The sequence below is a fragment of the Gymnodraco acuticeps genome, unplaced genomic scaffold (genome assembly GCF_902827175.1).
Source record: "Gymnodraco acuticeps unplaced genomic scaffold, fGymAcu1.1, whole genome shotgun sequence".
NCBI lineage: Eukaryota > Metazoa > Chordata > Actinopteri > Perciformes > Bathydraconidae > Gymnodraco > Gymnodraco acuticeps.
Window position 1 is genome coordinate 1,150,804 of NW_022989931.1, and position 25,802 is coordinate 1,176,605.

At 39.8% G+C, this 25,802-nt stretch overlaps 3 protein-coding genes across 4 annotated transcripts in view; 1 reads left to right on the forward strand and 2 right to left on the reverse strand.

The window, feature by feature from the left end:
- wdr92 (WD repeat domain 92) overlaps positions 1-5,404 on the reverse strand; it is a 7,307-nt gene extending 1,903 nt beyond the window's left edge. The window contains exons 1-6 of one of the 2 annotated variants that reach the window (XM_034209971.1): positions 5,085-5,404; positions 4,000-4,100; positions 2,764-2,894; positions 2,297-2,398; positions 2,063-2,178; positions 1,016-1,150 (exon numbers count right to left, since the gene is read on the reverse strand). In XM_034209971.1, the coding sequence (XP_034065862.1) occupies positions 1,016-1,150; positions 2,063-2,178; positions 2,297-2,398; positions 2,764-2,894; positions 4,000-4,100; positions 5,085-5,270 (771 nt within the window). In that variant the 5' untranslated portion in view covers positions 5,271-5,404. The remainder of the gene's footprint in view (positions 1-1,015; positions 1,151-2,062; positions 2,179-2,296; positions 2,399-2,763; positions 2,895-3,999; positions 4,101-5,084) is intronic. The other variant, XM_034209969.1, reaches the window with a different exon arrangement.
- Positions 5,405-5,577: 173 nt separating this feature from the next.
- Positions 5,578-9,022, forward strand: pno1 (partner of NOB1 homolog). Its single transcript, XM_034209972.1, has 7 exons — positions 5,578-5,884; positions 6,605-6,751; positions 6,863-6,946; positions 7,149-7,209; positions 7,330-7,447; positions 8,534-8,604; positions 8,733-9,022. The coding sequence occupies exons 1-7, from the start codon at positions 5,687-5,689 to the stop codon at positions 8,798-8,800; spliced, it is 747 nt and encodes a 248-aa protein (XP_034065863.1). The 5' UTR covers positions 5,578-5,686; the 3' UTR covers positions 8,801-9,022.
- Positions 9,023-9,398: 376 nt separating this feature from the next.
- Positions 9,399-25,802, reverse strand: part of ppp3r1a (protein phosphatase 3, regulatory subunit B, alpha a) — a 33,163-nt gene continuing 16,759 nt past the window's right edge. Inside the window, exons 3-6 of the mRNA XM_034209965.1 lie at positions 18,717-18,893; positions 15,613-15,672; positions 13,368-13,552; positions 9,399-11,755 (exon numbers count right to left, since the gene is read on the reverse strand). Of these exons, the coding sequence (XP_034065856.1) occupies positions 11,708-11,755; positions 13,368-13,552; positions 15,613-15,672; positions 18,717-18,893 (470 nt within the window). The 3' untranslated portion in view covers positions 9,399-11,707. The remainder of the gene's footprint in view (positions 11,756-13,367; positions 13,553-15,612; positions 15,673-18,716; positions 18,894-25,802) is intronic.

The following is a 25,802-nucleotide window of genomic DNA, read 5'->3' on the forward strand; positions in this document are numbered from 1 at the left end:
GTGGTTATTAATCACATAACTATGATGCCATGGAAAAGAGACAATAATAAAACAACTATATCCTACTTTAACTCAAACTTATAGCACACATCAAGGTATATGCAGGAATGTTGAAGTCAGATGTAATTCATTTCAAGACCTTTTTTAAGACCCTTTCCATACATTTTAAGACCTCATCGCCACTTTGAGTTTTAACCGGTTACCTTGACGACACACTTCACCTCACATTGACTATATACAGTATTGATCGTCCTTCCTCCTTATCTTCCAACCATTTGGACGCAGACTTGCATTTCCCCATAACGATGTTGCTTAGCAACCGGCGTAAACGGACCTTTGCGCTATCAAGCAGTGAGCGTGCGACGTCCTGTTCAGATGACGTCACATCCAACGGGATGCCATAAATAAACTACACAGAATCACACTACACACCTACGCAATGATTACATTCAGGCAGACTGTAGAGACCAACCTCTTTGGACCATTTATATACTTATTGAAAACAAGCTACAAAATGTAATACCTTGGAAATGCCGTTTAATACTTTTTAATAGCCTTCATTTTCACTAAATTGATTGATCAACTTTTAATCACCTCGCGGACCCCCTGTAATAATAAAACAACTATATCCTACTTTAACTCAAACTTATAGCATACATACTAGCTTCAGAATCCACTTGCCAGTTTGTTCTACTGTTTTAAGGTGTTTCGCATAATGATAGAAACAATCCCCACTTCTCTCTGCTGACCGGCCCGGTGTCACAAAGCCCCACTTCTCTCTGCTGACCGGCCCGGTGTCACAAAGCCCCACTTCTCTCTGCTGACCGGCCCGGTGTCACAAAGCCCCAGAGAATATTAGACAAACACGACCCCAAACACTTTCAGCTGTGAAAACGGCCAAAACGATTTTCCCCTCTGTACCACGCAAATGTAAAAATAATAATAATTATAATAACCGTTTGACATTTTTCCCATTCGGGGGAGCCAAACATCCGTCTGCGCCCGGGTCAATTACCTTTTCTGAGACGGAGCTGAAGCCCTTGGTGGGGTGTTGGGTCCTCATGTCAAAGACGTGGAATTTTCCCTCCAGTGACGTGGCAACCAGTTTATTCATGTTGATGTCTTTCCTGTCAAACTCCACGCAGCATACCTGGCCATGATGCAAGAAAACATAACCGTCACTCGCTGGACATTCACCAAAAACTATTATCCTTACAACAGAATGTGTGTTGAAATGGACGTAAAAACCCCTGGTGAGTTCATGGAGGTGATGAATAAGAGAAGGCGTTCTATCCCCAGAGTAAAAGCTAACATGGTGAAGCAGTGTTCAGTTATTATGCTCCATATATCTGCGGAAAATTCTCCAAATACTGCAGGTCCGCTTCAGCTCTCACTTCTTTTGAACCAAGGCCGAAAAGATTCATATTTGCTTCTGCCTTTTTAAAAGCAAATTATTATTAATATCTTTAACTGCACTGTAACTTTTATTCTTGTATTTTATACCAATCTTATTTAATGTTAGCTTGCTTCAAAATGTAACTATCTTGATTTGTAAATGAATGTTTTTAAATGGATTGAAGTGTGAAGTTTATGATTTGTTTTTCTTGCACTTTTAATGTTTATTTTATAAAGCACTCTCTCTCTATATCAATGAACATGCCTTGCCTTAACTTGCCTCTTGAAATCAGTGCAGTGCTTTGTAAATGGTGTGTGAGGGTAACATGCATACAGACTTCCTCTGTGGCTTTATGGGCAGGGAAGTCATTTTAAGCTGTCTCCAAATCTGTCTCAGTGTGTGTCTATGATTCAGTCAGGTAGCAGTGCAAGAGAAAACAAATGTATGTTTACACGGTTTGTCCGAATAGAAACATGAGTATTAATATGAGGACTGCTCTCAGCGCTCACTGAGTCACTTTGTTCCCCTTTTCTTCAGAAGTGGTTGTAATGTTCTTGCTGTGGAGCCACGCTGTCTGACTTTAAGAAATCAAAAGGAAAATGTTCTCCTGAAGTGTTAAACATCAACACCCACTTATTAGAACATGTTTTCTTATGTTCACCTCACCCCGTTTTTAATGTTGGTTTCCCACCGTAGAGACATGTTTCTCAAGTCAAAGAGTTTGATGTCGCCGTTGTCGTAGCCAGCACACACACAGCGGTCCTGATCATTAAAGGCATGACCTGTGATGAAAGGGTCAAAGGAACAATTAACAGTGCTTTCGTTCATAATGGTTAAAAAACACTTAACCAGACGTTTGAAACAGGGCTGGTGTTTTGGAGAGATTTTTATTTCACACACCTAATGCAACCGTCCAGCAGTCCCTCTTAGTCTCTCCTTCCCCGGGCTCCATGTTGGCTACAGGTGAATCCTTCTGTCGGGTATCCCACACCTTTACTGTCCCTGTAACACCAGAGAGAGTTTTACATTAAGCTCTCTTCAAGATTCAAGGCTTTTATTGTCATGTGTGCAGCAGCTACAGTGTAGTTATGACAAGGAACATCTTAGGTCACAGGCTCCTCCAACAGTGCAACACAATACAACAGATAATAGTGCAAGTAAATCAAATAATATAATAGAAGTAGTGCAGAATAGTCTACAAGTAATTGGAATATTGATTTACATAAGTTGCAAACGGATGAATGTTATGGATGTTCTTTAAAAAGTTCAGGTGTTTAACAGTCTTATGAATGGGATGAAACTGTCCCTTGCGATTGCTTTGAAAAGTTGTATTCATAAACTACATTAAACTTTGTTATCGCTCTTACCGTCTCTGCTTCCAGTGACTATCTCGGGTGCGCCATCACCGATCCCCAGGCCGCCAACACCATCAATACTATTAATGATCTCTTTGTGGGCCTTAACACTGAACACCGGAGTACCAGGCACCTCCAGGTTCCTGTGGACAACAGAAGCATCCACAGTGAAGGAAACAGTCAGCTTAAAAACAGAGTCAGTGTGACCCCACTTTCAATTCAGTCAGACAGTGATGTATCTTTCACATATTCCACAACTAATTGTCCAGTGATTCCCACAGCATGTTAATACTTTGGGGGGCCCCCAAAGTATAATGGCTCCCCCCAAAGTATAATTTGTGTGGTTTTTTTTCTTTTTTTACTCAGTGAGCACTCATTTGCATTGGTGGCAATGAGTGCTCAGTGAGTAAAAAAAACTTAAAAAACCATAAATTATACTTTGGGGGGAGCCACCCATAAATTATACTTTGGGGGGAGCCATTATACTGGTAAACAGCCTCTATGGGCGCGAGTCCAGACCCACTTTTGGAATCAAATGATGACGTCAGTGGGATTATCTCCTTTATCAACTCCTAAGCATCCCCGGGACAACATCACTAGCCCCGCCCCTAAAAAGGTGTGAACTTGAGCCAATCAAGGACTACTACTAGGTCGTCCTTAGACGAGTTTGCCAACGGGTTCACCAATCCTCACGGTCCTCCATACACCCGGCCAGCTCTGTGGAGCTTTCCACCCCCACATCCTTCCTCAGCACCTCCACGTATGTTGGCGTGGGGCGCCCTCTTGGTCGGTGCCCGTGTGTTGGCTCCCAGAGTACTAACTTGCCAGCTGGAAGTTCCTGGTGTCGATGGCAGTGACCTGCAAATTTCAGTTTCCTGGATGCCACCTTGTCACTCAGCCTGGGTAGCCCACCAGGACTAGCCCCGCTCCTAAATTTCACCAGTTTGTATATAGTTAAAATAAAGTTATCCGGTGATTAACGATCAGATACCAGTGTGGAGTTTTCTGTCTTAAATTTGATATAGATCATGTTCTTTGTTGATTCGCACCCCCGCAAATCAACCCCCCCCCCCCCCCCCCCCGAGTCGTTCCCCCAAAGTATATTTCATTTCTGCGGGAATCACTGTTGTCCATTTGAACATCTTCAAATGGACAACCAGCTTTAGCACACAATGGTTTTCTTTCATCATATCACTTTAATACTGGCAATAAACAGATGGTGTGATAAAGGTGGATGTGGATAAATACCATATATTGAGATTTCCACCAAAATCCCCAGTTGCTAAGTGTCTTTGTTGAAGAGATGTGGCCCCGAATGTCCCGCACTTGATTGGTTTAGGAAATTCTTGCTGAAACATGAGAGGTGAAGTTTAAACTACACATATATAATGTGACATTGAACCAATTGCCCAAAAAGCATTACTTCAAATGATTAAGAACAGGGTCTCATCCATCCTAAACGTGGTACAGATATGCTACATAACATTATTAATCCTTATTTTCACGCCTTCTCTACACTGTTGATGTTCTTATGTTGACACACACACACACACACTGCTGTACATTGATGTATGTTGTAGGGCTGGTATTTAGTACTTTAAGAAGGACAGGTGCACTTCAGGTGAAATTGTCCTTCAACATTAAAGTAATGACAACATTTCACATAAAATGTATCCTCAAGTAATATGACATAGTATTCTGAAATGGGTCATTCTGCATAGTGAGTACTTTCACTTTCGATACTTTAAGTGACTAACACTTTACTTTACTTGTAACAGAGAGTCACACACACACACACACACACACACACACACACACACACACACACACACACACCACACACACACACACACACACACACACACCACACACACACACACACACACACACACACACACACACACACACACACACACACACACACACACACACACACACACCACACACACACACACACACACACACACACCACACACACACACACACACACACACACACACACACACACACACACACACCACACACACAACACACACACACACACACACACACACACACACACACACACCACACACACACACACACACACAGTATATGTATAAAAAGGTATATACATTATATAAAGCCCACGAGGGAAAAGATGCCTGAACTATTACTACTAAATGTCGTTGGCTGTCTTTCTTAACATTGCCTGTTGCTATGGAGACAGTAACCTAGCAAGACTTTTCTGGCTAACTAAGCTAACCCCAACACAAGCGGGGTTCATAGCGCTTTTCCTGAGTAAAATATAGGACAAAGACAAACAAAAAGTAAAATGTTGACTTGTTCTGTACCTCCTTGATAAGCTGAGCCTCTCCTTGCTGCACTTCATATATCTGCATTACTCCAGTTCCTCTCGCATAGTTCCCCAGGCAGACGAACTTCGCGCTGCAAGGAATCCATTTACTGTCAAACACTGTGTAGTTCAAACTCTTCTGAATATGCGAAATAATCTGAGGCTTATCTAGTGGCGATGACATCTTAGCTGTTTGGTTGATAATATGTTAAAAGTATATTTTTCTTGTAAAACTACCAAGAAACCCGAAGTCCGATGCAGCTCGCTGCCAAAACAAATGAGGTTGAGAATGTCCTACAGCTGAGCGTATGGGTGTGTAAATATATGCCTGACAAATATGTTAAATGTAAGTAAATATTGTACGTATTTTAAACACAACATATATTTACCCATTCACTCAACTGCCTTAAAATAAAGAATAGGACTCAAACGTGAGATATTTGTCTGTTACTATTCGAACATTTACAATTTGCTATCTACAGGCGTCAATGTTGTATCTTTGTGGGTCCTTTTCGTTACACGAGGACATCCACATGCCTCTGTATCCACAGTCTGCCTGAATATTTGGCTGTTTAATTGGATTTTATATCAGTTTAAGATATGGACACTGAAACAATTCCAACCCCAGACGATGGCGTTGCCATGGAGAGTAAAGAAGACACAGAGGCTTTCACAATGGTGAAGTCGAAAAAGACTCAGAAGCGAAAACGTGAACAAGATGGAGCGGACATGGACACAGAGGCGCCCGTGGCGAGCAAGAGACCGCAGTTTCCACCTATTTCAAGCGACAAATTAAAGGTAAATAAAGAGTAAACTGTCTCTATACATGTGTTATGTGTGTGTTCTTCGATATCAACAGAAATACGTGTTTTTTGATGTTATTAGTCTCCTTCACAAAGTAGCAAGTAACTAGTTTTGCGCTTGCGCAGTATGGTCTTCTTACTGCACTAAATAAAGCCACTGTATGTTGTATAAATGGCACAACACTGGTGAAAGAAGTAATCCGATCTCTTTTACAACAACGTAAACTACTCTATTACTAGTTCTGGTCATGCATTGGAAATAATAAGTCAGAGCATGTAGGTATTATTAGCAAACTACTTAAAGTATTATAAATAATGTATTGATTGTACTGTACAATACAGTGTCAGTGTTTAACTATAATCTCTGATATTGTTGGCCATCAACCTGCTCTTATTTTTCCTATTGTTGCTGCATTGCTAAGTGCTTTTGATGCACACATCTTTTGTTTTTGTAACAATTTTGTTTATTTTTTAAAGTTTATCACAGGCATTCAAAATCACAACAAACACAGCAGTAACAGGCCTAATAAGAGCACCCACAATTTAAAAATGAGCATTGCACATTAATGGATCAGTAATGAAATGTAGAAAAAGCACAATCAAACACAGGAGTGACAAGTGTGCTTTAATTGTTAATACCAAAGTACATGGTAATGGTAATACTTGTTGTTAATGTTGTGTCAGTACGATGAGGATTGTTATGTGTGTGTTTCAGGGCGCAGATGAGATGCGCAAAGTCGCTGTCCCGGCTCACAGATACACCCCCCTGAAGGAAAACTGGATGAAGATATTCACCCCCATCGTAGAGAACCTACAGCTTCAAGTTAGATTCAACCTCAAGACTAGGCATGTTGAAATCAAAGTAAGTTTACCCTTTAAATATAGGCGAAGTTGACTGGCCCTTTTTACAATGATTCCTTTCTGGTACCCACAAGTTTGTCAACATTCTAATAACATGCCTTCTTTCTTCCAGACGTGCAAAGACACAAAGGACATTGGCTCGCTCACAAAAGCTTCAGATTTTGTTAGAGCGTTTATTCTGGGATTCAATGTTGAAGTAAGTGAACTAATGGAAGGTTTTGATAAGATGTATATGTTTTCATGTCATGGCTCTGGCATGGCTAACATATTCAACATTTATATGTCAAGACAATATAAAGATGCCAGTGGTTAAGATTTAGGGTTAGGACTAGATCTCATTATTGGTTTGATTCATTTTGGACTGAAATCAAGATGAAAACGTCCTCTTTTCTCCCCAGGACTCCCTCGCTCTCCTCAGATTAGATGAGCTTTTCCTTGAAAGCTTTGATGTTACAGACGGTAAGATGTCATGATCCATATTTGCCTCTTTAAAACTTGATGTCCCCTGCTACGAAATGAACTGAATGTCTTAAATCGTGGTGAGTATTTCATTGTTTCTCATGGTGTCTTTCTTTAAAGTGAAACCTCTGAAGGGAGATCACTTATCCAGAGCCATCGGAAGGATAGCAGGGAAGGGAGGAAAAACCAAGTTCACCATTGAAAACGTCACGAAGACTCGCATTGTGCTCGCAGAGACGTGAGTAGTCTTCATTATTTCAGATCATTTTACCAATACAATTGTATTAACATGTTTATTAATCACGATTTACAGAGGACCTATCATGCGAAATGCACTTTTTGATGTCTTTCATACATAAATGTGTCCCCGGTGCGTCAGGGAACTCACGCAGCGTCAAAAACCCTTTCTCTTTTCCTCCGTACCCAAATCTTTTAAAAACGGGGGTACAACGAGCGGATACAGATTTGCTGCCGATATTACGTAATTTCGGATGGTGGACCCACGGAGAGTTGCTATCAGAAACAATGCCTGACGTGTTTTGGATGTAATCTCGTCTTTGTTTACATTAGCAAGCCTCGCTAACACTCAGAGCTAACCTGTACTGTAGAGCAAGTGTTTAAAAAGCAGGAAATAAAAAAAGAACTCACCTTGTGGTAAACCCGCAAGAGAAAAAGCATTTGAGCTCCATACTATTTCAGAAATAATCCTTGAAGTGGTTTAGAACAGGATGGCGTTTTATCACAGCAGAATTTAACTTTATCTCCGGTAGAATTCTGATCAGGCATTAGCTCCTCTTATTATTATTTTTCAAGCTAAGGACCCAAAATCAGCGTTTCTCTAACAGGGCTGCAAAAGAGGGGTTTGAGCAGTATGAGGCATGGCTACAATTAGGGTGTTTGGTATTTTAAGCAAAAAACTTTACACTGACATGTTTTGTATAGGTATGGCCCTACAATATATGTTTCCAATATAGCATAATAGGTCCACTTTAATTTAAGTTCTTTAAAAATAAATGTTTTGCTTTCCGTAACTGTGACACATGTTCCATTGTATTTTTTATTATATTATATATTTGTAAAATTCTCTGTAAAAGTCACCTTTGCCTGTTTTTCCCCCCCGGGGTTTTATTAAATGCCGAAAAAACATTTTGATATAATTATTTAATGGCAATTGTGAATTCTTAGCTTGTTTTTTCCTTGAATGCATGCATTATATATGAACTTTTTTAGCTTTCAAATGAACTTGTTGGTGTACAAATTCAGAGAAATGTCTATCTCTTGTTTCTCTTAACTGATGAACACTCCTTCTTCTGTGTCTCAACAGAAAAGTTCACATTTTAGGGTCTTTCCAGAACATCAAGATGGCCCGGACAGCGATTTGTAACTTAATCTTAGGTAAGAAAGATGTTTATATGCTGAATAATCAGTACAAGATTTTGGTTGATGTCGTATTTGGTTAAGAGCTCTTTGTACCGACATGCAGTGCTGAGAAGTGACCTTTAAACCCCTTTTTGCCCCGACAGGAAGCCCACCTTCAAAGGTCTACGGTAACATCAGGGTGGTGGCTAGCCGGACTGCAGAGAGATTCTGATTGGCTGCTGTGTGTGTTTTGCTGTCCCCCATTGGCTGGTGGGATTCCCTCGTTGATCTGGGACTTTTTTTCTTGGACTGTCACCTTAGGTTTCTCTTTTATGGCCCTGTGAATTAAGCTGAAACATTTTTGGATCAGTTGAACCAAAGCATGAGGATAAATGGATACGCAGAGTTCAAATATCGGTTGTTTGTGTAAATAAATAATTTCAATCCCCACTAACGAATGAGTACGATTGTGTCACTGAAGTGTATCAAATGTAGAAATCATCAGGGTTTCCACAGGTCTTTGAAACTTTGAACTTTAGGACGTCCTTAAAAGGTTTTTTTAAAATACACAAAGACACGAGTCATTAAAAGTGCTTGAATTTGTATAAAATCTGATTAAAATACAACGATCAAAGTCTGCATGCATTTCTCCCGCAGTTGCGTCAGTTTTACACACTTCCTGCTTGGAGAAATGTAATAACCTTAAAGTGTGTCTCCCACTATGCAATGTTTGGTCCTTGAATTTGAGGAAACTATGCCTGGAAAGTCCTTGAAATACAATATTAGAGCATGAGGCAATCTGGTCAATAACATCCCAAAGGAAAAATCTAAAACTTTTAACATTTCAAAGTTTATTTAAATGAATTTAATTTCATACAGTATCAAGTTTCCAACAGTCCCACAGCATAAGATGCAGCATGCAGAGAAAAGGAAAAACTTCAGATATCCCCACACAAACTAAAAAGAAACCGAGTCCCTCTGAGAAAAATAGCACTTACAACCTAAAGCGCGGTCTGAACTATACAGAGAACAGAGAGCCAGAACTGCATTTAACAAATACTTATATACAAAAGAAAGAAAAACATTAAAATATCCCCTTTAAGCTGAGTACAGTGTGTGGCAGTTTGAGACAGGATCAGATATGCAACCTTTACTGGAATAGAAGCATCTGGCTGACCCGGTTAAATACAAAACATGTAGTTCAGTTCATTTGGATTACCTCTCATGGTATGTGTACATTTACCAACGTTTGGCAACATCCATATTGTATACCATTACATTCTTAAATATATTAACATCACCATCCATGTGTAAACAAGAGGATTATTTCCCAAAAAAATGGATCTACATGCACAACCAAAAAATATATATTTCCATGTCATGCAAGCACAGGGAGACCCAGGCGATGCAGAGCTTTTGGAAAACTGCTGATCAAACCTGAAGCTGGCCTCAGAAGCAAAATTATGTTTATAATAGGAAGCATATTCCTATAATAAATACAAAATGTGGTTGAATTTCTCCATGTTTGTCTTACTGGGTGTGAGGGGAGAAAAAGACAGAACAAAGAAGTGGGAGAGGAAGCCATCTTTCCAAATGGACACGTTCCAAAAAAACTAAAGTATACAGCCCATCCCTTTGCACACTGATGCCAACATGGTAAGAATTGAAGTGTTGACCCGTCCACTGAGAAAATATTCAGAAGAGCTCCAATTGCTGTAATAGATGAGCGTGCATTGATAATGGTTATAAAAACGCTGCCTGCAGATAAGTCTCTTAAAGGTAGGGTAGGTAAGAATGGAGAAACCAGCTCGAGTGCGCTAGAATTTGAAAATACACAACCGGAAAAAATCTGCCCCTTCATTACAGAGCCCCTCCTCCAACACACACGAACGCGCACATGACCAATGAGGGCACGATAAGTTTGTGCACGAGATGGAAGGCTGACAGGCAGGTAGGCCATCCAGTTATTTTAGCCGGGCCGGCTCAGATGATTGGTCGTGCTTTTTACAGCGCCACGGCTTCCAGTGATGACATTTTTTAATGTATTTATTGTCAAAGCATTTCATGTATTAATTGCTATCGGGATGTTAAGAGCATTCAATGGAATATAACAAAAAGTGTTTCTGAAGTGAATTACCTACCCCACCTTTAAGTTGCTATGTACTCACTATTCACACTATATCTTCCAGTTCTTAGCCAAGTCAATCCAGCCTCTTGTCATTAAATACATATCTCAGTGTGAACGCAGAGCCTTTCTTTACTTTGGAGATTGTCTCATGGATGCACACTGCTAAATGAGAGAGTAAACCAGTTTGCAGCCACAAATTATTTTTTCTGGAAAGACATTTTCTTGGCATTAATATATCTACCTATGATTTCATGACAGGAAAACAAGGATAACCTCCAACAATATAAACACATTCTTAAGTATGATTAACACTAGCTTCTCGCAGACAAAGACAAACATGGATTGCTTTACTGGTCTAATCAAAACAGAGGAAGGAAAATCTGAAATGTAGTTTGCATGTAATATGACTGGAGGGAGTGCCGGTCTGCGGGACATGAATGATGAAAGGTAATAACTTGAACTGGTTTCTGGATATGTTCTGGTTGGCACTTCATACCCTACTTTGTTGTTGTACTGTAAGTCAAGTGTTCATAATATGCTATACACTTCCCCTTCAAGAGACAACCGTAGATATACTTGTGTTTCTTTATAAAAGACAAGAACAAAAACATAAATATCAAAAATAACAATTAACAAAAAAGAAAAAGAAAGGATGAATTATGAACAAGCCAATGAGCCCCTTTCCTTTCTCCCCCCCCCCCCATCCAAAAATGGAGTTGCTCTCCAAAAATGACAGTTATAAGTCCTTCAGTCTCTTAAAGTGCTACGACCTGGTTATTGAGAGGATTACAGTTCAATAACACTTCAGTGTGGCTTCACAAGGCCTGTGGTTTCTGACAGAATGAGTGGCTTCAGAGAGAGAGAGAGAGAGCGAGAGAGAGAATACTTCCATTGAGTTACACAGAGAGCGCTTTGCCGGACGTCTGGAGCACATCTTCAGAGATGGTGGAGAAAGCGAGTGTTGAGGAGGAGAGGGGGGGGGTGGGTAGGGGGTCGACGAGCAGGGAGCGCTCACACGTCCACCACCATCTTTTTGTGTATATCGAGACCGCCGACCACCTGGAGGGAGGAGACGGAGGGAGGGAGGGAGGGAGGGAGGGAGGGAGGGAGGGAAAAGATAATACATTTATTATTCTAGTCAGATCAGCAGAATCCTGGTTCTCTGTCTACCTTGTGTGTTTTATGTGGGTGAAGCAGGCTTCAAACGACACATGCGGAAAGTATTTTTAAACATTTTCAGGTTTAAATGATATCTTATAATTTTTTTTGTGTCAAAAGAGCAGTGACGTCTACTTTAAAGGGGACCTATCATGCAAAATGCACTTTTTGAAGTCTTTTATACATAAAGATGTGTCCCCGGTGTGTCAGGGAACTCACGCAGCGTCAGAAAATAAACCCCTCTCTCTTTTCCTCCGTACCCAAATCTCTAAAAACGGGGGTACAACGGAGCTGATCCAGATTTGCGTCCGATATGACGTAATATCTGAAATGTGGACCCACGGCCCTATCAGAAACGTTGCTATCAGAAACAATGCCCGACTGTTTTGGACGTAATATGGTCGGTGTTTACATTAGCATCGCTAACACTCATAGCTAACCTGTACTGGAGAGCATGTGTGTGAAGAAGCAGGAAATAAAAAGGAACTCACCTTGTGGTATAACCGGCAAGAGAGAAAGCCTTTGAGCTCCAAACTGTTTCAGAGAGAATCCTTGATAATCCATGATATGGCGTTTCATCACGGCAGTATTTAGTTTAGACAGTAGCTGCCGGGTCCCGCATGAGCTCAGGCCCCTCCTTTTTTTTTTTTTAATCAATCTTTTTTTTTTTTAAAGCTTTATACCCCAAATCAGCCCTTTTGAAACAGGAAGTGAAATAGAGGGATATGAGGCATGGCATCTGTTTGGTATTTTGAGCAAAACACTTTATAGCCATGTTTTTTATGTATTTTTATATATCTGAGACCTATGCTATTGCCTAAAAATAGCATGATAGGTGACCTTTAAAGTCTCTTTGGAAAGCATATCCTCATTTTATCTGAAATGAATTTATTAATGTTTTAATGTCTTGCATACTATTTAAATGTTGCCCTTCATGTAATTCATCATTCATTAAGAATGAATACTTTAAAAAATATTTGATCTGTGATACACTTTGTACTTAAAACATATAAATACAGTTTAATATTATTATTATTATTATTATACCTTTTTTAATCAATATGTATTATTAGTTTGGACTACATCAATATACTGTGGTTCTTTTTGCTATTAATCTTCAAAATTGTCCCGGTTTGGCTTTTGACAGGACTGTATGACTATGAATATAAATATACGTTTATCTTACAGTTGTAATCTTTGAAAATATTGTTACACTAGCTTCAACTGGATGCCCTAACTGTAGAATAAATAATATAATTGATTCGTGGCTTGGTCCAATACTCACCTCAAGTGCTAGCTGAGCATTTTTTTTAATGCCAAATCGTATGTATCAAGCAGTCACCAGGCTATATGTTCAGCCTTTACATCGTATTTCAAGTGTGAGACTAAAAACCCAGAGCTGTTGAGCCTAAGCAAAAAGCTGTTTTGGTGTTGTTTGTCCACCATAACATGCTTCATCAGTAGAAATCCCACCGCCCCACTCCCATAAAACCCCACTGTGTCTCAGACTTACTAAACAGAACTCTTCGAAGGATATCTTGCCGTCTCCGTCTCTGTCTGCGTTGATGATGGTTTTGTCCACGATCTGCTGCAGCTGCGTGTCCTTCAGGTTGCTGCCCACCATCATCTTCAGCACCTGGAAGAGCTCGCCGTTGGAGATGTAGCCGTCCTTGTCCATGTCGTAGATCCTGAAAGCGACTGTGAGCGCAGGGTGTGGCGTGAGGGAGGGGAGGAACAAATAAAGAGGGAGAGAAAAGAGAGTAAATCATTAACACAGCAACCAAGCACCAAATGTAAGGAGGTATTGTCTCATTGTTCATTTGTTCTTTGCTCCATAGCTTCTCTTGATAACTGGACTTAAACTCCCACTGTACATTTTATATATTCAATTTAATATTGATCACATTTTTTTAACTTTTTAATGCTATTTTATGCTGTTTATTTCTAGTGTCTCAATTTCTCTTATGTACATTGCCTTGTTTTTTATGCTGTTGCAACACAAACATTTCCCAAATTGGGATCAATAAAATACTATCTATCCATCTATCCATCTATCCATCCGTCTATCTATCTATCTATCTATCCATCCATCTATCTATCTATCCATCTAGCTATCTATCTATCCATCTATCCATCTATCCATCTATATATCCATCTATCTATCTATCCATCCATCCATCCATCTATCTATCTATCTATCTATCCATCCATCCATCCATCTATCTATCTATCCATCCGTCAATCCATCTATCTATCTAGCTATCTATCTATCCATCTGTCTATCCATCTATCCATCCGTCTATCTATCTATCTATCCATCTATCCATCTGTCTATCTATCTATCCATCTATCCATCTATCCATCTATCCATCTATCCATCTATCCATCTATCCATCTATCCATCTATCCATCTATCCATCCGTCTATCCATCCGTCTATCCATCTATCTATCTATCTATCTATCTATCTATCCATCTATCTATCCATCTATCTATCCATCTATCCATCCGTCTATCTATCTATCCATCTATCTATCTATCTATCCATCTATCCATCTATCTATCCATATATCCATCCATACACAAATCTATCTATCCATCCATCTATCTATCCATCTATATATCCATCTATCTATCCATCTATCTATCTATCCATCCATCTATCTATCCATCTATCCATCTATCCATCCGTCTATCCATCTATCTATCTATATATCTATCTATCCATCTATCCATCCATCCATCTATCCATCTATCTATCCATCTATCCATCTATCCATCCATCTATCCATCTATCCATCTATCTATATATCCATCCATCCATCTATCTATTTATATATCTCTCTATCCATCTATCCATCTATCCATCTATCTATATATCCATCTATCCATCTATCTATCCATAACAAATCTATCTATCCATCTATCTATCCATCTATCTATCCATCCATCTATCCATCTATCTATCCATCCATCCATCCATCTATCCATCCATCCATCTATCCTATCTATCTATCCATCTATCCATTTATCTATCTCTCTATCCATCTATCCATATCTATCTATCTATCCATCTATCCATCCATCATCTATCCATCTATCCATCTATCCATCTATCCATCTATCCATCCATCTATCCATCTATCTATCTATCCATCCATCTATCCATCTATCCATCTATCCATCTATCCATCTATCCATCTATCCATCTATCCATCTATCCATCTATCTATCTATCCATCTATCTATCCATCTATCCATCCATCCATCTATCTATCCATCTATCTATCTATCTCTCTCTTAATCTGTGAGAGTCAACTACCAGACTGACAGTGAGGTTTCAGACTCTGTTACAAGTTCAACGTATTACCCTTATTAAACATTGTCCCCCATGATAAACTTTTGAGCAAACCAAAACAACAATCCCTTGTTAAACAGGAGTCTAAAAGTTTTCCAAACCTGTTTGTTTTGAGAGATTTGTCTAACTTTAAGCATGTTGACGCAGAACAGCAATGCAAAGCTAATAGAAACCCTCAGTGGTGGACAGAAAAGTCATTTTCAAACACTGCTCAACATTTGTTCCCAGAGGAGTTCATTTGTAATAGCAGTGGTGAGACAAACAGAACAGAGACACACAGGGGACAAAGCCTCGGCTGCTTTGAGTCCCAAAGCAGCAAATTAGGCAGGTATATTTGGGGATAAGAGACTTTGAAACCGTAGTGCTACCATCAGCTTTAATGAAGAAACAGCTTTACTTACACCGGAGCTTCTGCTCTTTGTCCCCCTTGACGCTGAACTGTGAGACTCCCTCGATGAACTCTGGGAGAGGATAGAACAATCAGAGATTTGGGTATTAACAGTCATGATAACATTATGGCAGTATTATAATATATTGATAGTGGCTGAACAAGGCCTATGATAGAGCTAAGGCAGGGGTGTCCAAACTCCGGCCCCATTTTGCCCCCAGCTAATAAAAAAAGTATAATGAAATATAGCCCACAAATGAAACTTGTGCTTGTCATATATCGTACTTCTGAAATATATGTGTACAAATATATGACACAGTATTCATGTGTTAATAAGCCCACTAAAGTTGGAAACATTTTCAAACAAATCTTAGTTGATAAAAAAAAGCCCAATAACTTAATTACATTACAAGCTTGAAATCTACCCTTTATATTTCTTCTTTTTAAAAGCAATCTGAGGATTCTGTTTTAAGGAATGAGCCGCCAACAAAATAAATGAAACCCTCTGGAAGCTCTGTCATGTAGGCTGTTGTGTTTCCTGTTAAGCCCCGAGCCTGTTTTCCAGGTCTCATACTCGAAAATGACATGCCCAGAACAATTGACGATATCTTCACTTCTAAAAAGGGGTAAATTAATTATCTTTTTTCTCAAAGCAATCATACACCTGTGAGTTAGATGTAGAAAAGTCAGAATCAATATAGATGGTTTTATTTTAAAGTAAATTCAGATTGAACATAGTAAAAAAATGTAAATTATAGTGTCCGTCCAAAAGAAAACCATTACTTAGTGAAAACCACCCTTGAATGATGGGATAGTAGACTAAAAGCTTTAGGAATCCAAACTATAACATATAATAAGTACCTTGTATCAAGATTGATGCAAAACAAGTGACAGTTGACCTTTTTAGAGAGGTTTAGAAAAAAAAAAACACTTCTGGGGTCATTTGGGTGCATTTTCCATATCTCTGGAACCCATTGGTCGATTTTGGTGATTGACATCTCTTTTGAACCGTCAGAGCCAATAGAATCGAGGGGAAGTTCCTAAATCCATCTAAACATTACCCATTGGTGAACGAGTGATGCGTAGCATGCCCAAAACCGGAAGCTCTCATACACACTGTATAGCTCTCATAGCAGCTATATATGAAAACTCAGTTTTTGACATAAATGTTAATGATGGATTATCAGTAATCATTTCAAAGTGACACAGACACATTGGATTAACCTTCAGCAGCGTTTGTTTTATCGTTTTAATGCCATTCAACACAACTTTTGATCAGAACACAGCAAAGGTAAAACGCATTTGCCGTTTTGGCCCCGTAAAGCTAAGTTCTGTGTTGTCTGGTTTCGCCTTCGCTGGTCGCACAGTGATGATACTTATACCATTGGAATCTGTGGAATCTCAGCTTTCATATGATATCTTGTTTGTGCAGAATCGATTAAGTATAACATATTGCTAAGTGCGTTAGCACTCTTTCGCTTAGTGCTGATTCCGAGGCTTGGCGTTAGAGTTGTGTTTTGTTTCGGTAAAAATGGTTCATATTGTCAGAGTCACATTCATAGTTTGTTAAATGTTAAGAAGCCCTCAGACGCTGCTTCTTACAAGATGTTGCCGGTACCGGGGGCATGGGGCTTGCATTTTCAAGTATCAAGCATGATTTACCTACATTTGATTGATTTTGCTAACTTATAACTTAACTTATGAGGCGATATACCTCATCTCTAGTGAGTGGCCTAGCCCTTTGTATGTTTTCTGTATGTGGCCCTCACTGAAAAAAGTTTGGGCACCCCTGAGCTAAGGAATATCACACATAACAAATTTAACAATCCAAGAATATATCAGTGTATTTGAACTCTTTCCCCAATCTTTATTCAATGATAAACATTATTTAATTAGCATATGATTCCCTGCTTTCCATTTTGGACCGACCCCAAACCAGGTCTCTAGTGAAGGTAATTCCTGTTTGTTTGCTCTGGATGATGACTGTTGTCTTGCACACAGTCCTTTTACAGTATAACTATGTGACTAACTTGATTGATGGGAGACTCAACCGGACTTCTGTCAAATAATATATGACAGGTAGTTACCATCACATTTCCTCCACACAGTTCACATTCAGCTGAAACATATTTGGTGTCTTCTGAATCTGAGGCAGCTGTTCTGTTATTTTAAGGACCTACTGAGCTTGATGTATGCTTGCAAGGCGTGACTCGATTAGAGCCTAGATGCCAAATACCAACTCAATTCACATAGAAAGTCCATTCATGGGAGAGAGCTGGCTGAATTTAAAATATGAATAGGCCTTCTGATCAAATTAAAGCAATTACTGAGGCCTAATTTTTTAAACCTCTTGGTGCTCTGCTAAAGTCACAACAACATATAGGGCTAAACTGGGAAAGTGGCACTTCAGAGTTTAAAACCTAAGATTAGTGTCGAGCAATTTAGAGTTTTTCTGAAATATGATTCCATCTTGCAGTGTTTTTGTGTGTTTAAATCAGCTCACAAACACACCATAACAGACATAGTGCAGAATAAAGCTGTAAAACCGTTGTTTCCGGAGATTATATAATAGTGTATATGCAGGAATCCTGAAGTCAGATGTAAGACCTTTTAAGACCTTTTTAAGACCCTTTCCATACATTTTAAGACCTCATCGCCACTTTGAGTTTTAACCGGTTACCTTGGCGACACACTTTACCTCACATTGACTATATACAGTATTGATTGTCCTTCCTCCTTATCTTCCAACCATTTGGACGCAAACTTGCATTTCCCCATAACGATGTTGCTTAGCAACCGGCGTAAACGGGCCTTCGCGCGCTATCAAGCAGTGAGCGTGCGATGTCCTGTTCAGATGACGTCAAACCCAACGGGATGCCATCAATAAACTACACAGAATCACACTACACACCTACGCAATGATTACATTCAGGCAGACTGTAGAATACAACCTCTTTGGACAATTTATATACCTATTGAAAACAAGCTAAAACATTTAATACCTTGGGAAATACTTTTGTATGCATGCTTCTTAGGTAACATTGTCTTTGGCTCTTTTCACTGTAACAATGCACATTTCCCCTCTGTGGAAGGTATTCTGATTCTGATATGGCCTACCTTTGAAGTCCACCTCTCCGTTCCCGTCCGTATCGAAGATGTCGATGACCCTCTGCACCAGCGGGTTCTGCTGCAGCTCGGGCAGCGACATGAACTCCTCCACGCTCAGAGAGCCCGAGTTATCCAGGTCGAGTTTCTTAAACCTCTTCCCTAGCCTCTTAATCTCATCAGCATCGACTGCACAAAGACACAAAGAGAGAGAGAGGGAAATAGATGACACATTTTCCTTGCAGACATTTAAATAATGTTCTAAGCAATTGTCAGAATAAGAATGCAGTAAGTGTGCAGGGGTCAGACAGATGGTGCCCTGATAGCACTCAAAACTCGGCCTTAACCAGGAATGGAAAGAACATAAAATGAAAACAAGATTTGGGTCGAAATGACAGGAAAATGAGACACAGCACAATGCACCTGCAAATATGAATATCCTACTAACACCTGCATGAACTGTATAGTCATACATTGAAGTAGCCAACACTTGCATCTGGGTCAAGGACACCACTTCCGGCCCGCACAGGACGGAGCTCCGAGCAGACCCACAGAAACCACAGTACATTTTGTTCTGCCTCCTCCACAGAGACCTCAACTATTGAAAAAGCTAGTACAGATGAAAACATGTTACCTTAAACCAGTCCTCGGTAGAAGTGATAAAGTAAGAATGAGCAGAAAGACAAACACATAGATCTTGCAAACTTACAGCCTTTGTTGACAACCGGTGCTTTCTTAATATTGAATTTCAGTTGCCCTGCCATCAGAAACAGCTCCGCAGCCGGTGTAATGCACAATGGCAAGGAGTAATCCAGAAGCATTAATAACGCCAGTTAATAATTACTATATAAGCTTATTCACACCTTGTCACCTGATCCTGTCGGCCAATCACAAACTACTAGAGCTGGGATCCTATATGACAGGAGCTATCTATTCATCTACAAGAGAGAAGGAAAGGTGCGACTTTACGAGGCAAATACTTTATTCATATCAGATGTATTAACCTCCACAAGGACAGGGAAAGATAACAGTGAATGTTTGATGTTAACAAAAGTATAAACCTGATTCAAAAGCAACTCTTACCCATGCTCTTTTAATCATCCACTGCATTCAAGAGGATCATTGTGCTCATCTTCAGGTTATATTTTGTGTCTCTACTGGGACATGTATTCATGCTTTTATGTTCAAAATGCTCTTTATTTTTCTCATACTGCCTGTGCTGCAGCACCTCTTTTCACCCTCCGTCTGAAACCAGAGCCCAGTCTGCTGATTGGGTAGCTGGCCGGCTCTGCACCTGGTAAATTGAATTAGTGATACAAAAGCCACTGCAGCCTGGTAATTAATACAGTTGTTTGCCCTGTGAACCGATGCAAAAGAACAGCCCTCAGTGTACAATGGATGCCTCTAATACTGCGTTTCATTTCCATAATTTTTGCACACATTAGGTGGATTTATTCTGAATGAGTAGCCGCTGGTTTACTGCTTTGTTCTCATGTATCTGAATACTACTGATACACGTTGAATCTGCACACAAACAGGTACAAACAGATACAAGCAGCCATGTTTCTGTGTCCCACTGTGTGTGAGTTATCGGAGCGTAGCACACAGCTGTCCTCTCACACAAAACACTTCCTTATCAGCAGCCTCCCATTTCCTGTTCACCGCAGATGACACCAGCTCAGTCACAGCTACAGATAATCATTCAAGGGTAGGACTTGTATCAAGGGAGCTGCCCTGAGGCAATACTTTTTTCATTTGCAGTGTGGTTATAAATGTATTTTTGCTTCAGGGTTCAGCCTTTTCCTGACACACACACACCTCACATTCTGCATGTTGGTGCGAAACCAACGGCACAGAACAACCGAGATAGCATCTCTTACTTTGGTCCAGCAATAACTTTATAATTAAGTTTAAAGTGTGGTCATTTCAACTTGAATTTAAACTGCGCTACGGTTCTGTGTATCTCAAAATGTTGAAAGTGGTATTATTATTATTATTGTAAATCAACAGATTGAGACTTCCAGGGTTTAGGGTTTTATTCCCACTCTGGCCAATGGTCTTAATGTGCAAACATTGACCTATAGTAACCCTACATTTGGGCTTATTGTCTACGAAATAATAGGATGATGTAACCTCAATAGTTTTATGTTGATCTTGTATGTTTTTTTGTTTTATTTGTGTGTGGTGCTAAAAATCTATTTTTCATTTAAGTCATTTTTAAGCTATTTTTTTACAAAAATAACAAGGCACCAGCCCCTTCAAAAAGCATGTATTTGCTGTTTTAAATTGTAAACTTCAACATGTTTGGGTCTCTGATTATTGGTCAGACACATCATGACATCTGAACATGTCCCACTAGGCTCTTGGAAGTTGTTATGGGAATAGTATAGCATGTTATAGACCAGATGATTCATCAAATAATAGACGGATTCATCAACAATGACATTAATCAATCTTAAATCCTATAAATATGTATACACCTGACTCTGTGAAGTAGAACCATGTTCATGTTAACCTTTTAACCAGCCCCCTTTTGTTGCTTTACAGTCAGGTGAGTGGCATAAGAAGGATCCCAGATGAAAAAGCCCTCTGACATTTACTAAACGTGGTGCTGTGGCTGCGTGGGGAACATCTGAACACCGAGCACATGATCCCTTCCTGCCCCCAGCTGCAGTGAGTAGGTGCAGCTATTATCCATGCTTTCACACAGTCTGAGTCCCTGAGTCCCCTTCCCCTCGTCTGCCAGAAACCCAGACAGACTCCCAGAGGAGCCAAGGAAAACTCATGACTAAGACCATGATGCAGCACTTTTACTACAGCATCCAGTTTCACTTACTTATTTGACATTGCATTTATCTTAACTATCCCCCTTATTTAAAGCAGTATTTTGTACCCTTCTCGCCAAATCATCAAGTTAGACACTGTCCAGATTTATTTCTCTGTCCCCTCGATTGGCAGAAGAGCGTTCATGTTCAAAGACTGGAATACTTTACCTGCTGCTATTAGATCTCTTGCATCATTGGGTATATTTAAACATGCATTATCATCTCACTTTCAACTGGTCTGTACTTGTTATTAATGAAACTGATATTAATGAAACTGTTATTAATGAAACTGTTATTAATGAAACTGTTATTGATGAAACTGTTATTGATGAAACTGTTATTGATGAAACTGATTTGCTCGACTGTCTCAAATTGTAATGATTGTATGTATTACTTGAATGTTACTTAACAGACTGTGCGTGGTTTGTCTTGTGTGTCATGTTTTGCTTTTTGTCTTTTTGTCTATGTATGTCTGTAAGTTGTTGCTATTGTCGGGACGCCCTTGAAAACGAGATGGTGCATCTCAAGGGGTTTATCCCAATAAATAAAATGTCTATATATATATGGCTCCTACTGAAAACAGTTAGCAAGTCCTGCAGCACAGTGGGAGGTTTACGGCTTTACAGAAGACACTGAATTCTAATGAGATTTAACTATTTCCTCATGCAAACTCTTTACAGTGAGTGCAGTAAAAAAGGCTTAAATGTCCTCGAGCTTCACAAGCACCGACTGCCAACATCTCTGGTGCGATGACAGGCATCGAATAACTGTCCAACAAATGAACTGCTCGGCAGCCTTGGTTTGCTCACAGTAGGAAGAGCAGAACCAAATAAAACGCTGGAACAAAGGGTCGCAGGTGTGGGAACAAATATGAGAGCCAGGGAAGAAAAGGATGAGATGTTCTTCATTTTTTGCACATGCAATTACAGACGGGAGGGGGAGTTGCTCTTGCAGAAAGAGTGATGGAGAACACGTGGAATATTTAACATTCTGTGTGTAGTTCATCTCTTCATTACTATGTTTAACGAAACAGCTTGTTGTGAAGGGATTTCAAGTGAGTAGGTGGGATAAAATGGACCATGTTCTTGCTGATAAGTAGCCTCCTCCTGACCCCCCCTACAGAGGAGGAGGAGATGGATGGTTTTAAACCCAGCGCAGGCCTTACTTTGCATGTTTCAGCCTCTGGCGGGAGAGACAGCTGCGATGATGTGGGCGATGTTGAAAACTGACACTCGACTGCACATCTTTGTCCCGTGTGGATTGTTAGAATATGGATAAAGGCTGCAGGTGGTACATGATGGTTAAATCACATTTAAACCACATTTGGTGCATGAAAGTCGATTTTTGATATACCTTTTAGGGCAAAAGATTCATTTTTATATTTACCAAGAGGATGGAAAGATGATATTTTGATTTAATTAGTAAGATATATGTCCATTCATTTGGTTTAAACAATAATATAGAGGCAAAATGGAAGATTTAGGAGAAAATGATAATGTTGTATGTGACAGGGACAGCTCTCTCTGCGGGAGCTCCTCACACACTGTGCTAATGATCGTCTCTGAGGGAGACCCGATGTAACTGTGAGATGATTATGATAATCTCATATACTCCGACACAGAGAACACACACTTTCATAAGCGCTGTATGCACCCTCAACTGTGTTACTAGGCAACTGGAACCTGTTAGCCCCACGAAGTAGCCCACACACACACACACACACAATCTCTGGATGGTATGGAGAGCCTTTGTGTGATTTCAGAGGATGCACATGCAACCTGTTAGCCTGCTGAAGACACACACACACACACACACACACACACACACACACACACACACACACACCCACACACACACACACACACACACACACACACACACACCACAACACACACACACACACACACACACACACCACAACACACACACACACACACACACACACACACACACCACACACACACACACACACACACACACACACACACACACACACACACACACCACACACACACACACCACACACACACACACACACACACACACACACACACAACACACACCACACCACAACACACACACACACACACACACACACACACACACACACACACACACACACACACACACACAAGGTGAACGCTTGAAAACACATGCATATGTAGATGTCATCAGCTTCAGGCTCACACTCTGTCTGTCACACACGAGCATCGATTGGCATGAATAAATAATACTGCAGTGTTTGTCCAAATGTCCTCGTTCTGCTGGATGTTGTCTTGCATGTTTTAATGTACTGCTTGTGCCGTTCTTGCTGTAGTGTCGAATTAGGGCTGGGAAATTACTCAAAAACTCAAATCAAATTAGGATTTCGGCTACCGGGCATTATGAGACAAGATAATTGTTTTAAATACAGAACACCTGCGCCTGTCCTTTACAGCAGTTTTCACTGAGTTTCTCACCGGACTATGTTTAATGTAGTTTACCAACATTTTGTAACAAATGTTTGTGTTAGTGTGTGCCACATTTGATCTAAAATATTCTGTCTAATATATCTAGTGGTGTTCAGTAGATTAAAGTTGTATAAGTGCAATGATTTTACGACAACGTTTTTTTTTGTATGGAAGGTATTTTATGTGTTGATCAGTATTTTTATTCTAATTTATGTAATTTCTTTAAATACTGTATTTTTGTCTGAGTTTTTAGAATTATATTTTATAAATTAAATCCACCGTTAAAAAGGAAAATGTTTTATCTTAATTTCAATAAATGCATGAAATTCTGAAATACAATAAATAGTCATGTTTAGAAATGATTAGCCTAATATTGATCATGGTGATGATTAAAGCACAATGTGTATCAATATGTGTTTTCACGTTATTGCTATACAGATTATGATTCAACAAAAGACAATCATAGTTTATTAGATTTAGCATTAGCAAATTCAATATCAAAATCAATACCAGTGTTTTCATAATTGATGAAATCTTCTTTTTGGGAAGCCTCTCTGATGGCACATCACACGTTCTTCCCGCCCATCATTACTGCGCAGCTAACAGCTAGCTGAAGCTAAGCAATAAACAGAGTGCTTCTGGCATTCCTTCCCCATTTGTGTTCAATTATAAAACACAATGTTCCCCAAATGTCATTAATGAATTTGCTCTCATAAGCGCGCTGGAGTCATGTGACTGAATTAACTCAGAGAGGGAGGAAGTGATACACAGAGAGAGATTCAGCCGACATGTTACTGATAGTTACAGCGAGACCCTCCGCTCTATATAGCTCCCCCAACACACAAGATAAGGTGTGAAGGGGGGGGGGGAACATGAGAAGGTTACATGCACAGCTCAGTAATTACACACACATGAGACACATGACACTGTGCATGTTACTATAGCCAGCTGTTCTGAGCCAATGAGGGTGGAGCGTCGTCTTGTCAGGAGACAGATACAGATACGATAATAAAGCCACAGATTGCATCAAAGAGGAACTCCTAAATCAGTTGACCAGAACTGCTTTGCGTGAGACAACTTTTGCTTTCAATTTGACTTAATTTAAAGTTTTCAAATCAACTTTATCATCAAGGCTACAGCTTAGTTTGTGGCAATGAACATGTTCAATCCCAGGCTCCTTCAGCAAATAAAAAAAATACAATTAAGGCAAAATAAAAGAAATAAAATAGTGCTTCTGTAGCCCTCAAGGGTTTGAAGAAAATAACCAGGTGAAGAATGAAAAGTCAGCGTGGGTCTGGGGACAGAAATATGTTTTATGGAAGTACAATACTAAATGTGTCTCATGGGGAAATTGGCATTTCATAATAGCTGAGTAAATATGTGTAAACAACACTTGTGTACATGGTTTTGCAAGAGTAGCACAAGTATGACAACAAGATATGATAGAGAATTTTCTTTGCTTTTTTCATTCTAACAAACTGATTTTCTATGAATCGTGTCAGTGCTCTAAGCGGCACGAACGTTTCCCCTTGTGTATTTTCTTAGTTAACAAAATGCAGGAGCGTTAACATTTGGAAAAGTCATAGAAAGATTTTGAACTTCCTCTCTTTCAGTCCCTCAGTCTCAGTTTCATTTAGGCGGGCGATAAGAGGCGTCCATAAAGTAGCCGCAGTGTGTGTGCCACAGAGTGTGCGTAGCATAGAGTGTGTGTACCACAGAGTGTGTGTGCCACAGAGTGTGTGTGCCACAGAGTATGTGCCACAGCGTGTGTGTTTCACATTGTGTGTGCCACAGAGTGTGTGTGCCACAGAGTGTGTGTTTCA

What these genes read in the sequence shown, in the direction of transcription:
- pno1 (XM_034209972.1), top strand. Translation starts at nt 5,687, where the DNA reads ATGGACACTGAAACAATTCCAACCCCAGACGATGGCGTTGCCATGGAG. An exon ending in CGCATTGTGCTCGCAGAGAC is followed by an intron (nt 7,448 to 8,533) that starts GTGAGTAGTCTT and finishes GTGTCTCAACAG; the next exon opens with AAAAGTTCACATTTTAGGGT. An exon ending in GATTTGTAACTTAATCTTAG is followed by an intron (nt 8,605 to 8,732) that starts GTAAGAAAGATG and finishes TTGCCCCGACAG; the next exon opens with GAAGCCCACCTTCAAAGGTC.